The sequence below is a fragment of the Nerophis ophidion genome, linkage group LG11, assembly GCF_033978795.1.
Source record: "Nerophis ophidion isolate RoL-2023_Sa linkage group LG11, RoL_Noph_v1.0, whole genome shotgun sequence".
Taxonomy (NCBI): Eukaryota; Metazoa; Chordata; class Actinopteri; order Syngnathiformes; family Syngnathidae; genus Nerophis; species Nerophis ophidion.
In genome coordinates this window covers 43,918,312-43,931,253 of record NC_084621.1, presented here as the reverse complement: position 1 = coordinate 43,931,253, position 12,942 = coordinate 43,918,312, and the positions used below count along the sequence as shown (strand labels likewise).

Sequence of the window (12,942 nt, the reverse complement as noted above, 5' to 3'; positions counted from 1 at the left end):
TCTATCTCAGCTACAATCGGGCGGAAGGCGGGTTACACCCTGGACAAGTCTCCACCTCATCCCAGGGCCAACACAGATAGACAGACAAAATTCACACTTACATTCACACACTAGGGCCAATTTTTTAGTGTTGCCAATCAACCTATCCCCAGGTGCATGTCCTTGGAAGTGGGAGGAAGCCGGAGTAGCGGGAAGGAACCCATGCATTCACGAGGAGGACATGCAAACTCCACACAGAAAGATCCCGAGCCCGGGATTGAACCCCAGACTACTCCGGACCTTCGTATTGTGAGGCAGACGCATTAACCTCTCTGCCACCGTGAAGCCCGTAATGAAAAAGTATTAAAAGTTATTGTTTGCATCCCCTGTCATCCTAGTACACCCCCTGCACTCCAGAGAGGAGTTGTACAGTCTAATGGCGTGTGGGACAAAGGAGTTTTTTAGTTTATTAGTCCTGCACTTGGGATGAAGCAGTCTAGCACTGAACAAGCCCCTCTTAGCACCCAGAGGGTGACTGGCATCATCCAGGATGCTCACTAGTTTTTCCACAGTCATCTTCTCTGCCACCGTCACCAGTGAGTCCAGTTTTATTCCGATTGTAGAACCGGCCCGCCTGATCAGTTTCTCCAGTCTGGAGCTTTTTTACAGATGTTGAAGGAGCGCAGCCTCCTCAGGAAGTACAGCCTGCTCTGTCCTTTCCTGTACAAGTTGTCCGTGTTAACATTCCAGTCTGGTTTATTGTCCACCCACACCCCGAGCAGACCGACAGCAGCAAGACAATCGCTTCATTCCGAGACTAATACATGTAGTCCCTTTCCAACCACCAAAGTACAGCTGACATCAAATACATGTGCAGTAAGGATAATTTTTGGTACTGTAAACACACCTAAGAACTGTATCATTCCTCTGAAGGCACAGCATCATAGTTTGGGTACGCAAATGATACAAGGTACACACTTCTTTTAATTCTTCTCAGGAAGATGGTTTGTCCCATTGATAGCCATTAAAGGCCTACTGAAATGAGATTTTCTTATTTAAACGGGGATAGCAGGTCCATTCTATGTGTCATACTTGATCATTTCGCGATATTGCCATATTTTTGCTGAAAGGATTTAGTAGAGAACATCCACGATAAAGTTAGCAACTTACGGTGCTACGAGAAAAGCCCTGCCTCTACCGGAAGTCGCAGACGATGACGTCGCAAGTGTGGGGGCTCCTCACATATTCACATTGTTTATAATGGGAGCCTCCAACAAAAAGTGCTATTCGGACCGAGAAAACGACAATTTCCCCATTAATTTGAGCGAGGATGAAAGATTTGTGTTTGAGGATATTGATAGCGACGGACTAGAAAAAAATAAAAATAAAATGTTAAAAAAAAAAAAACGTGATTGGGACGGATTCTGATGTTTTTAGACACATTTAATAGGATAATTCTGGGAAATCCCTTATCTTTCTATTGTGTTGCTAGTGTTTTAGTGAGTTAAATAGTACCTGCTAGTCGGAAGGGTGTCTCCACGGGTGTGTTGATGCGCAGTGTCTCAGGGGAGTCGACGGCAGCTGCATGGACGACACGAGCTCAGCTTTTCTCTGGTAAGAAGCGACTTTTTAACCACAATTTTCTAACCGAAACCTGCTGGTTGACATTCCGTCTTGATTCATGTTCGCTTGACCGCGCTCTGATCCATAGTAACGTTTCACCTCCGTGAATTTTAAACAAGGAATCACTGTGTGTTTGTGTGGCTAGAGGCTAAAGCTTCCCAACTCCGTCTTTCTACTGTGACTTCTCCAATATTAATTGAACAAATTGCAAAAGATTCAGCAACACAGATCTCCAAAATACTGCATAATTATGCCGTTAAAGCAGACGACATTTAGCTGTGTGTGTGCAGCGCTCATATTCCTAAAAACCCGTGAGGTCTTGTGTACACGTCATCATTACACGACGTTTCCAGGACGAAACTCCCGGGAAATTTAAAATTGTAATTTAGTAAAGCAAAAAGGCCGTATTTGTTGCAATGTTAATATTTCATCATTGATACATAAACTATCAGACAGCGTGGTGGGTAGGCCTTTAAGGTTTTAGTTTGCGATCAAAATAATTGTGTGTATGTTTGGTTTCAGCAGTTAATGCCCAGCTCTTGTAGCTATAAAGACCAGAACTCTATAGTAGGCCTGGGTGATATATCGATATACTCCATATATCGCGGGTTTGTCTCTGTGTGATATAGAAAATGACGATATTGTGATATTCGAGTATACGTTCTGACGCAGTTGCTTTTAGCTGCTGTCATTACACTACAGGTTATTCCCACTCTGTTGTCTCTCCTTCTCACAGACAGCAGGCGCACCTTCTTACATACGTCAAATACTACCATGTCATACGTCACATACGTTTACGGCCTTGCAGAGCAGAGCGGTAGCAGCATGGGTAACGTAAGCTGTGATGCAAGAGAAGCCGTGCGAGTTGTAATACGAGAGAAAGAAGGTGCAAATCTGGTAACAAATGAAGGAAGAAACAATTCCCAAGAAAAACAGCAGGTGGTTTGGCTTCAAATGGGAATATGTCAAACAGAGAATCGTAATTTGTTAAGTGTGGGGCAAAAAAGTAGCATTACTGCTAATATGTAGCATCATTTGATAAGTCACCCGCTAGAGAATGAAGAGTGTTTACTCCGCATGTCCTCATCTCCATTCGGTGCCACACGCCCGCCCCATCAAAATGTCGAGGCAGACATTTCCAGATCAACACCGTATGAAAAAAAAAGTCAAAAAACAAAAAAACGATCATTTCCGCAGTAACCTACCACATAGCGAAGGACGAACACTATTTGATTTTCTCTTATGCAGCTTATTTTTATTTGACACTTATTGAAAAATCTTGGGTGACATCATGCACAAAAGTAAACTTTATTTGTTTTAAACTATTGTTGTGGCGTTCTGTACAAAAAGTGCACTTTAATTTAGTGTTGTTTTGATATGTCATCTTAGTGACATCATGCACAAAAGTGCACTAGTAGCTTCTTTTAAAATGTCTCTGACAATCTTGCACTTTTGGTTTTGGAACTGACATGAATGTTTGGGCCACTGCTTGATAACTGTTTAATAAATACAGTTTTGGTCAATTGACTTAGTTGTGATTTCCCTCTCTGCATGAGAGTTTAAAATGAGCATATATTAATGCAGTATGAACAAGAATGTTTTAATGTAGACACAAAGAATCATCATACTGGTGTGATTATATGTATCAGGTGCTAATTCAAGGCTAAGGCAAAATATCAAGGTATATATCGCGTAACGCGATATGGCCTAAAAATATTAAGATATTAAAAATGGCCATATCGCTTAGCCCTATTCTATAGACTAGAATTAAGATACTTAGGTGTCAATACCTGAAACGCCTTTGGTCCAGACGTTTCTTAAATTCATAAAGCACCAACAGGGTTTCCCCGACATATAAATGGTCGTGGTGCACCGCCACAACAAATAAGAGCCGCCACGCCTTAAAAACATTTTATTTTTCCGGAGAAAATGAATTAAAGTGATATAACGTATTACAACCTCCAGAAAAAGTCACACAAAGTCAGACGCCCTTTACAACTTTATTGCCAATCTTGTGCTATCAACCGGACCAATTCCAACACGCATTCCCTCCTGTGCACACGCGTCCTCATTCTCGATCAATCCTTTTTCACTTCACATCAATCACACCTAAACAAACATTTTAGGGCCTACTGAAATTAGATTTTCTTATTTAAACAGGGATAGCAGGTCCATTCTATGTGTCATACTTGATCATTTTGCGATATTGCCATATTTTTGCTGAAAAGATTTAGTAGAGAACATCCACAATAAAGTTTGCAACTTTTGGTGCTAAGAGAAAAGCCCTGCCTCTACGGGAAGTCGCAGACGATGATGTCACATGTTGATGGCTCCTCACATATTAACATTGTTTTTAATGGGAGCCTCCAACAAAAAGTGCTATTCGGACCGAGAAAACGACAATTTCCCCATTAATTTGAGTGAGGATGAAAGATTCGTGTTCGAGGATATTGATAGCGACGGACTAGAAAAAAAAAAATAAAAAATAAAAAAACGCGATTGCAATCGCGTTGCATTGAGACAGATTCATATGTTTTTAGAGACATTTACTAAGATAATTCTGGGAAATCCCTTATCTTTCTATTGTGTTGCTAGTGTTTTAGTGAGTTTAATAGTACCTGATAGTCGGAAGTGTACGTCCACGGGTGTGTTGAAGCGCAGTGTCTCAGGGAAGTCGACGGCAGCTGTACGGGAGGCGCAAGCTCAGCTGATATCTGGTAAGTGGCGACTTTTTAACCACAATTTTCTCACCGAAACCTGCTGGTTGACAAGTGATCGGGATCCTAGTCCCCTGTGATCCATAGGAAAGTTTCAACTCCGTGAATTTTAAACAAGAAATCACCGTGTGTTTGTGTGGCTAAAGGCTAAAGCTTCCCAACTGTGACTTCTCCAATGTTAATTGAACAAATTGCAAAAGATTCAGCAACACAAATGTCCAAAATACTGTGTAATTATGCCGTTAAAGCAGACGACATTTCGCTGTGTGTGTGCGTAGCGCTCATATTCCTAAAAACCTGTGACGTCTTGCGTACACGTCATCATTACACAACGTTTTCAAGACGAAAATCCCGGGAAATTTAAAATTGCAATTTAGTAAACTAAAAAGGCCGTATTAGCATGTGTTGCAATGTTAATATTTCATGATTGATATATAAACCATCAGACTGCGTGGTGGGTAGTAGTGGGTTTCAGTAGGCCTTTAAAACCGGCAGGTTGTTACAGTATGAATGTGCACTTTTGGCTAGTGAAGCATCGAAAATTTGGCCGCTGAAAAAAGACTTTGACCATCGAAACATCAATGCTGAAACCGGTTGTTGTGATGATTTTGGCAAGATGCACATGAATGTCTGCTGTGAAAGACGCATGTCTGCAATGTGGACCTACATTAATATATCTGAGATATAACTGCGGACATCCATCTACAAAATGTGCAATATGCAAATATTAAAAGAACAGTGGTGTCTTTTGAGGAGAGAAAGTCCACTGGAGCAGCAGCGTGAAGCAAGTGTGACGTGAGTGAGTGTTTTGGGTCAGTAAAGGCTGGCAGCAGGGCGCTGTTTGTCACGGACATCGAACGAGAGAAGTAAAGTCCTAAACACAAGTACTTTCAATAATAACACCCCAAACAGATGTTTGATTTGTTGTTAGTCATTTTTAGTAAAAAAAAAAAAAAGTCACGCAGGTTCTGCAGATACAAACTGCAAAAATTGAAAAATAAAAGCAAATTGATACAATATCAAAAAACATTTTTTTTTTTTAAATATATACTGTATATAAATGATAAAAGGAAACTGCACTTTTTTGGGGAATTTTGCATAATCGTTCACAATCATTATGAAGGACATGAAGATGGATGGATTTTTCTTAATGCAAATATTAAATAAATGTGATCAAAAGTTAGCTTACAATGGAGCCTATAGGAGCCGTTCAATTCCGCCTACAAATCCCTTCAAAAACATCCAAAGAGCTCCATTGAGGTTTCATATACATGACGTAAGTATATATGTAATGTAATAATGGGCACAATTATAATAACATTTAATATTTATGTATTTTGATACTTTTAAGTATATTTTAAGTATTAATTTGAAAAATGCATCAGGTTTGCTTTTTCCCTCAACCTAATGGTTAACCACTCACTGCAGACTTCATTAAAGCCAACAAACATAGTAAAACATCACTTACTGTACAAGGTCTGTTGTCATTAGGGTGACAGGATGTTCATATATTCTCATTTAGATGAAGAGTGACTCATAGTCCTTGCAAAGAAAAGGGGGGTTATCTCAAGCATCTTTTCGTGTTGTTGTCTTCATTGCCTCTAGATTGGCTGTCGAAGTGTACCAACTTGTCAAATTCTGACGAGCAAGGAAACGAGGAAGCAGGTGGTAAGTCAAAAGTTTTGCTTCATGTGGGTTCTGGGGGGTCAAAAAGCAGCCAGTACCTGGTGGGACTACCATTTGCCTCAAGCAGTGCAAAACACCTCCTTCGCAGCGTTGATCAAGTTGTTGATTGTCATCTGTGGAATGTTGGTCCATTCATCTTTAATGGCTGTGCGGAATTGCTGAATATTGGCAGGAACTGGAACACGCTGTCGTATACGCCGATCCACAGCATCCCAAACATGCTCAATGCTATGCTGGCCATGCAAGAACGAGGATGTCTCAGCTTCCAGGAATTGTGTACAGATCTTTGCAACATGGGGCCGAGCATTTTCTTGCTGTAACATGAAGTGACGGTCTGGAGTGAACAACAATGGGCCTCAGGATCTCGTCACGGTATCGCTGTTCATTCAAAATGCCATTAATAAAATTTGTTTGCGTTTGTTGTCCATAACATACACTTGACCGTACCATAACCCTGCCCTCACCATGAGCTACTCGATTCACAATGTTGACACCAGCAAACCGCTCACCCACATGACGCCACACATGCTGTATGACATCTGCCCTGAACAGTGTAAACCGGGATTCATCCGGGAAGAGAACACCTCTCCACCGTGCCAGACGCCATCAAATTTGCCCACTCAAGTCTGTTAAGATGACAATCTGCAGTCAGGTCGAGACCCTGTTGAGAACGGCGAGTATGCAGATGACCTTCCCTGAGATGTTTTCTCAAAGTTTGTGCAGAAATTCTGTGGTTATGCAAACCAATTGTTTCAGCAGCTGTCTGGTTGGCTGGTCTCAGACGATCATGGAGGTGCACCTCCTTGATGTGGACATCCTGGGCTGGTAGGGTTACACATGGTCTGCAGTTGTGAGGCTGGTTGGATGTACTGCTTAGTTCTTTCAAACTCCTTTGGAGACGACTTATGGTTGATAAATAAATATTCAATTCACAGGCAACAGCTCTGGTGGACGTTCCTGCAGTTAGCAGCCAACTGCACACTCCCTCAAATGTGTGATAAAACTGCACATTTCAGAGTGGTCTTTTATCGTGGCCAGCCTATAAGGTACACCTGTGCAATTACCATGTTGTTTAGTCAGCATCTTGGCATGCCACACCTGTGAGGTGGGATGGATTATCTTGGCAACAAAGAAATGCTCACTACTACAGATTTAGACAGACCCTGGTGATGCGATCCATCACCAGCGCAAGTGTCAGTGTGGATATGTTTCTGTTGACTTGACTGCGATTCAGAAACTGTGTTACAGATTATAGATGTGTGCCTTTGGTTCAAGACATCGCACACAGGTAACATGAGTGTGCACAAAAACGATTGTTTCTGGTAAAATCCCCATATAGTACATGCAAAATCCTAATTTAAATAAGGCGTTCTGCAGCTCTTGGCAATTGTTAGTAAATTGTTAGAAAATCGGACGCAACACGCCCACTCATGATTTTTTGCACACACAGTTTCGCGCGTAGTGTTTTTGTCTTATTAAATTAGGCCATTAGTATTGTGTGATAATCATCAAGACACCAATCTACACCAACAGCACTGAGTTATAAATGATCGTTCTTTTATGAGGCATTGTGTATTCACATTAGAGAATTATAAATGCATATTAAAAAACATTGATAACAAAATATTAAACATAGTAGTTTATGGCTACATGCACACACATAATGTATCCCAATGGACAGCCCTCTATTTGTCATACATTATGTAAAGCATATAAAGAAGATTCAATGCATTCAACAAACAAGGGAGTTTCTCACCATAAAATGCATAAGGGACGCTGGTTGGCTATAGCGGAAGGAGCCGATAGGTATATTTAATTTCTTTTTGCACAAGAAAGTAAGTCAGATTGGTTCCAGCAGCCATGAACAGCAGGGATGTCCAGGCAGTGAGCTGGTGTTATTAACAGCAGGGAATAAGAATGAGGTGGGAGCTGTAATGTTCTTTATGAGATTGCAATGAGAAAAGAGGAGGAGGAGAACTCAAATCCCTCAAATTAACTAAACATCAGTATTCCTAAAAGTCTTGTGACTAAAGTTGACAAAAGGTCAAAAAAGGTTCTGCACTGAACTAAATGAAACAAATATATATCTATATATATATAAAATTACCCCTGCCGTCCCACTCCCCCACCTGCCCACCGGTTGAGTCAACATATTGCAGGTATTGCATATGTATTTTTAAGATGCCAGTAAAAGTGGAGAGATTGCATTGGGTTACATGTTTTAAACATTTTTAGGTCTGTATGAGAGCTGCCCTTGGAAAAGAGTTGTCTGACTGATTTCATGGAAGATTAATGATCTAGATTGAACAGAGCTGGAAAACAATGAAATATGAATTTCACATTTTTACCCAGCCAAATTGGAATATGCAAAAAAAGTTGTGTTCCGTTTGTAAACGCAGTCCGTCTATTATCAAGTCTGGATTCTTAGCATGTGTTTCATTATCGCTTACATATTCAAAGTTTTTTGAAATTCTCTTCCACTTTCCTGCTATGTCACTAAAAATAATTAAACATCCAGCAGGCAATCGCGCAGGAGGAGATAGAAGACATATGGTAGGAGATTGAAAAAGTGGGGCGCCAACAAAAAGAAGCCTGAGATGTGGCTGGAGGGCAGTGGAAGACTATTCTCCAAAGAGGGGAAAGGAAAAAGTGGGGCGGGTGTTATCTAGTCGTGCTTTGAGATCAATGTGGTCAAGGATCAAAGCCTCACAAAATGGGCATGAAGGAACTAATCCCAAGCACAGTGAGTTGCAGAAGGAGCAATGGCAGAAAAAAGTATCCAGTAAAGAATTATGGGAAAGGGCCACTCATGAACAGAAACATTTTCCTATAACGCTAATCAATGATCAACAATACACAAGACTTTGACCTTACCCAGGCCGAGTTGGACTGATTCAGTTGGTTGAGCATTACCACAGCCGTGCAGCCGTAGTCGAAGATAAGCCTCCAGAAGTCCGCCGTGGTGCCGGGCAGAGGGTGAGGGGTCACAATGAAGGCAGCTTGCTGGTGGAAGCTGTCAGCCAAAGCAGCGTTGATGTAGTTGTTGCTCTCCCCCTCTGTTGTTACAAGGAAGGCCAAGGCCCGATCTGGTGGAAGAACATCCATGCTGCGATTCTTCTCTCGATTTCTGGGCAACAGGGCGATGCTACATTCCTCGACATCCAGGTGGGGTGTCACAGAGTTTAGCGTCTACAAATGATAAAGTAGGAAAAGAGTAAAGTAGTGTACAGACTGCATGAGGAAAAAAAAACATTATACAGGACTCAAGAATACATTACTGTAGCTTCCTGACAAAAAGCAATAACAATACAATTTGTCATAGATTTATAACTTCAAGGAAACCGCTGTACTGCACATTTTACTTTTATTCATTTCACAATAATAGGAAGTGTAACTCTAGAAAAACACTGAGTAGACTGCAGGTTTATACAAAGGTTGAGACTGTTAACAAAAAAATATGATAAGTGTCATGATCCCACATGACAGCTTGAGATAGGCACCAGCGTATTCCCAAAGGGAATAAGCGGTAGAAAATGGATGGATGGAAAAATCAAATATCAACTGTTATCGAGTATATACAAAATACGAATAATAGTATAGGGAGAAGTCCAGCCACCCTGGCCCTTAGCTTTCTGGAAATTTGGCCCCCAACACAATTAAAGTTGAATAGCCCTGCTGTAGGAATAGGAATCCACCATTTGCAGTCTGGGGACAGGGGAGCAATTCCACAGTGACTGAAACTCTTCTATTATTATTCTATTCAAACATTTCTCCAAAATGTAACATGTCTCCTCTGAATGTAGGCAGAGTTTATAAGGAGTTTGGGATGTAATGTTTATGTAATCCAGCTACAAACCAAGCAAAAATGGCGATGTAACAACTTTAAGTAATAGAAAGTACATTCGTTAACACACAATATCAATAATACAACTAAGCAAGTGGTTTCCTGTGTGCTGGTAGAAAGCGGTGAGCCTATTGGGTGAGGGGGATGCTTTCAACAACAGTCACAGTGGGATGGGCGCACAGCACCAATGCAAGGCATGTTTGTAATTAGCGTGTCACACTTGCTGCACATGCTCCTAATCCCAAACATACATCCTTCATAATTCCTATGTAGAACACAAGGATAAAACCGCATCAAATTAAAGGAAGCGCATGAGCCTTCCCCGGCATCCCTTTGAAATGTTAAACCTTGAATGAGTGCGGCTGGTGGGCTATGAAAGCGCTGCGGCGGCAGCAGTGGCTGGAGGAGGAGGAGGAGGAGGAGGAGGAAGCTGCGTATGAGGCAAGAGTAGCATGTGAGAACACAGCTGGTTCTCTTCTCTCCTTATCAACATCTCATAAAAATGTGCAGCGGCCGCCTCGCCAGCAACCAGAAGATTTTAATACAGTCACACAGTGAAGTGGCACTATCATAATCCCGCACAAAACTCTGCACACGCCTGTGCATGCACACACAAACAAGCTCATTAAACTACTTCCTGCTCTCTTTGTTCATTTCAAAATGTCTCTGTTCTTTAGACATTTTATACAGTGGAGCAGCTGTCAGTCTCCACATCCCTATCTATTGTTTCAACTCAAACTACTATATATAATAATCAAAATAAGCTATGCTATATGGACCCAGATAAAGCACCTTCACATACACATTAGGTTTTTTTGGTTAAGATTATGCAAAATCAGCTGGAAGAATGTTGACACAACTTGGTGGTACATGGGGGCATGAAGATATTTCAGTTACACACACATTTTGTAAACAAAACTCAGGCATATCGAGGAGTTAAAGTCAAAGTACTAATGATTGTCACACACACACTTGATGTGGTGAGATTTGTCCTCTGCATCCCTTTGATCACCCCCTGGGATGTGAGGGGAGCAGTGGGCAGCAGCGGTCCCGCGCCCGGGAATCATTTAAGGTGATTTAACCCCCAATTCCAACCCTTGATGTTGAGTGCCAAGCAGGGAGGCAATGGGTCCCATTTTTTTTTATAGTCTTTGGTATGACTCGGCCGGGATTTTAACTCCCAACCTACCGATTTCAGGGCGGACACTCTAACCACTACACCAATGAGTAGGTACCCACAATTTGGAATCGATCCTAATTACTTCAGTTAATTTAAATACCCATCATAAAAAGTAGTACTCTCTGAGCATTAGCAATACTGAACAAAAACAAAAACACTTTTGTTTTGAACTCAAAGATGTACAACTTTTACTATATACACAACTGACCAATTCCTCTCAAATATCGTTTCACATATCCGTCTAAATCTGTGTAAGTGAGTACTTCTTCTTTGCCAGGATTATCCATCCCACCTCACAGTCGTGGCATATCAAGATTGGCCTCATGCAGTGCAACACAGCTCCTTCATATAGAGTTGATCAGGTTTTTGATTGTGGCCTGTGGAATGTTGGTTCCAAGTTGCTGGAACTGGAACTTTATACGCCAGTACACGGCATCCGAAACATGCTCAATGGATGACATGTCTGGTGCATATGCTGGCCATGCAAAAACTGGGATGTTATCAGTTTGCAGGAATTGTGTACAGATCCTGGCAACATGGGGCCGTGCATTGTCATTATGCAACATTGGGTGATGGTCTTGGGTGAGTAGCACAACAATGGGCCTCAGGATCTCGTCACAGTATCTCTGTGCATTCAAAATTCCATCAATAAAATGCACTTACGTTCATTGTTCATAACATATGCCTGCCCATACCATAACTCCACACCCACCATGGGGCACTCGATTCACAGCATTGACATCAGTAAACCGCTCTCCCACGCAACACCACACACGCAGTCTGCCATCTTCCCTGAACAGTGAATTCATCTGTGAAGAGAAAACTTCACCAACGTGCCAGACGCCATCGAATATGAGCATGTGCCCACTCAAGTCGGAAACAACGACAAATTGCAGTCAGGTCGAAACCCCGATAAGAACGACGAGCACGCAGATAAGCTTCCCTGAGACGGTTTCTCAAAGATTTTGCAGAAATTCTTTGGTCATTCAAACGAATTGTTGAGGCAAATGTCCGGTTGGCTGGTCTCAGATGATCATAGATGTGCACCTGCTGGGATGTGGATGTCTTGGGCTGGTGTGGTTACACGTGGTCTGCGGTTGTAAGGCCGGTTGGATGTACTGCCAGATCCTCTTAAACGTCTTTGGAGACGGCTTATGGTCGAAAAAATAAATATCAAATTCACAGCAACAGCTCTGGTGGACATTCCTGCAGTCAGCATGACAACTGCACGCTCACTTAAAACTTGCAACATCTGTGGCATTCTGCTGTGTGATAAAAGTGGGCAGCCGAAGGCACACCTGTGCAATAATCATGCTATTTGGTCAGCATCTTGATTTGCCACACCTGTGATGTGAAGGGTATATTTACTCGAAAGTATTAGATTGTAACGTAACAAATCTCATGGTACAATATTGTTACAGAATTAAAGCAACGATACGATATTGTTGTGGTATATAAAAAAAATATATGAGCACTACTGCATATATATATATATCTATATATATATATATATATATATATATATATATATATATATATATATATATATATATATATATATATATATATATAGACATATATATATGTATACACACACACACACATATATATATATATATACATATATATATATATATATATATATATATATATATATATAGAGTACACACACACATATATATATATATATACATATATATATATATATATATATATATATATATATATAGAGTACACACACACATATATATATATATATATATATACATATTTTTTGGGCCAGCGGTTTTTTATGTCATTGTAAAGTGAGTCAAACTGATTACGCTAAAGTGAAGTACATTTTTTTTTCCGTTTGTTTCCTCATTTACTTTTTCTTCGTTACTTAAAAAAAATAACCAAATTGCTACCTTAAA

At 40.8% G+C, this 12,942-nt stretch overlaps 1 protein-coding gene across 4 annotated transcripts in view; it reads right to left on the bottom strand.

Annotated features, from left to right (window-relative positions):
- LOC133562154 (receptor-type tyrosine-protein phosphatase U) overlaps positions 1-12,942 on the bottom strand; it is a 565,556-nt gene that overhangs the window by 25,739 nt on the left and 526,875 nt on the right. For all 4 annotated transcript variants that reach the window (XM_061916074.1, XM_061916075.1, XM_061916076.1 and 1 more), the window contains one exon: positions 8,880-9,194. In XM_061916074.1, coding sequence (XP_061772058.1) covers positions 8,880-9,194 — 315 coding nt within the window. The remainder of the gene's footprint in view (positions 1-8,879; positions 9,195-12,942) is intronic.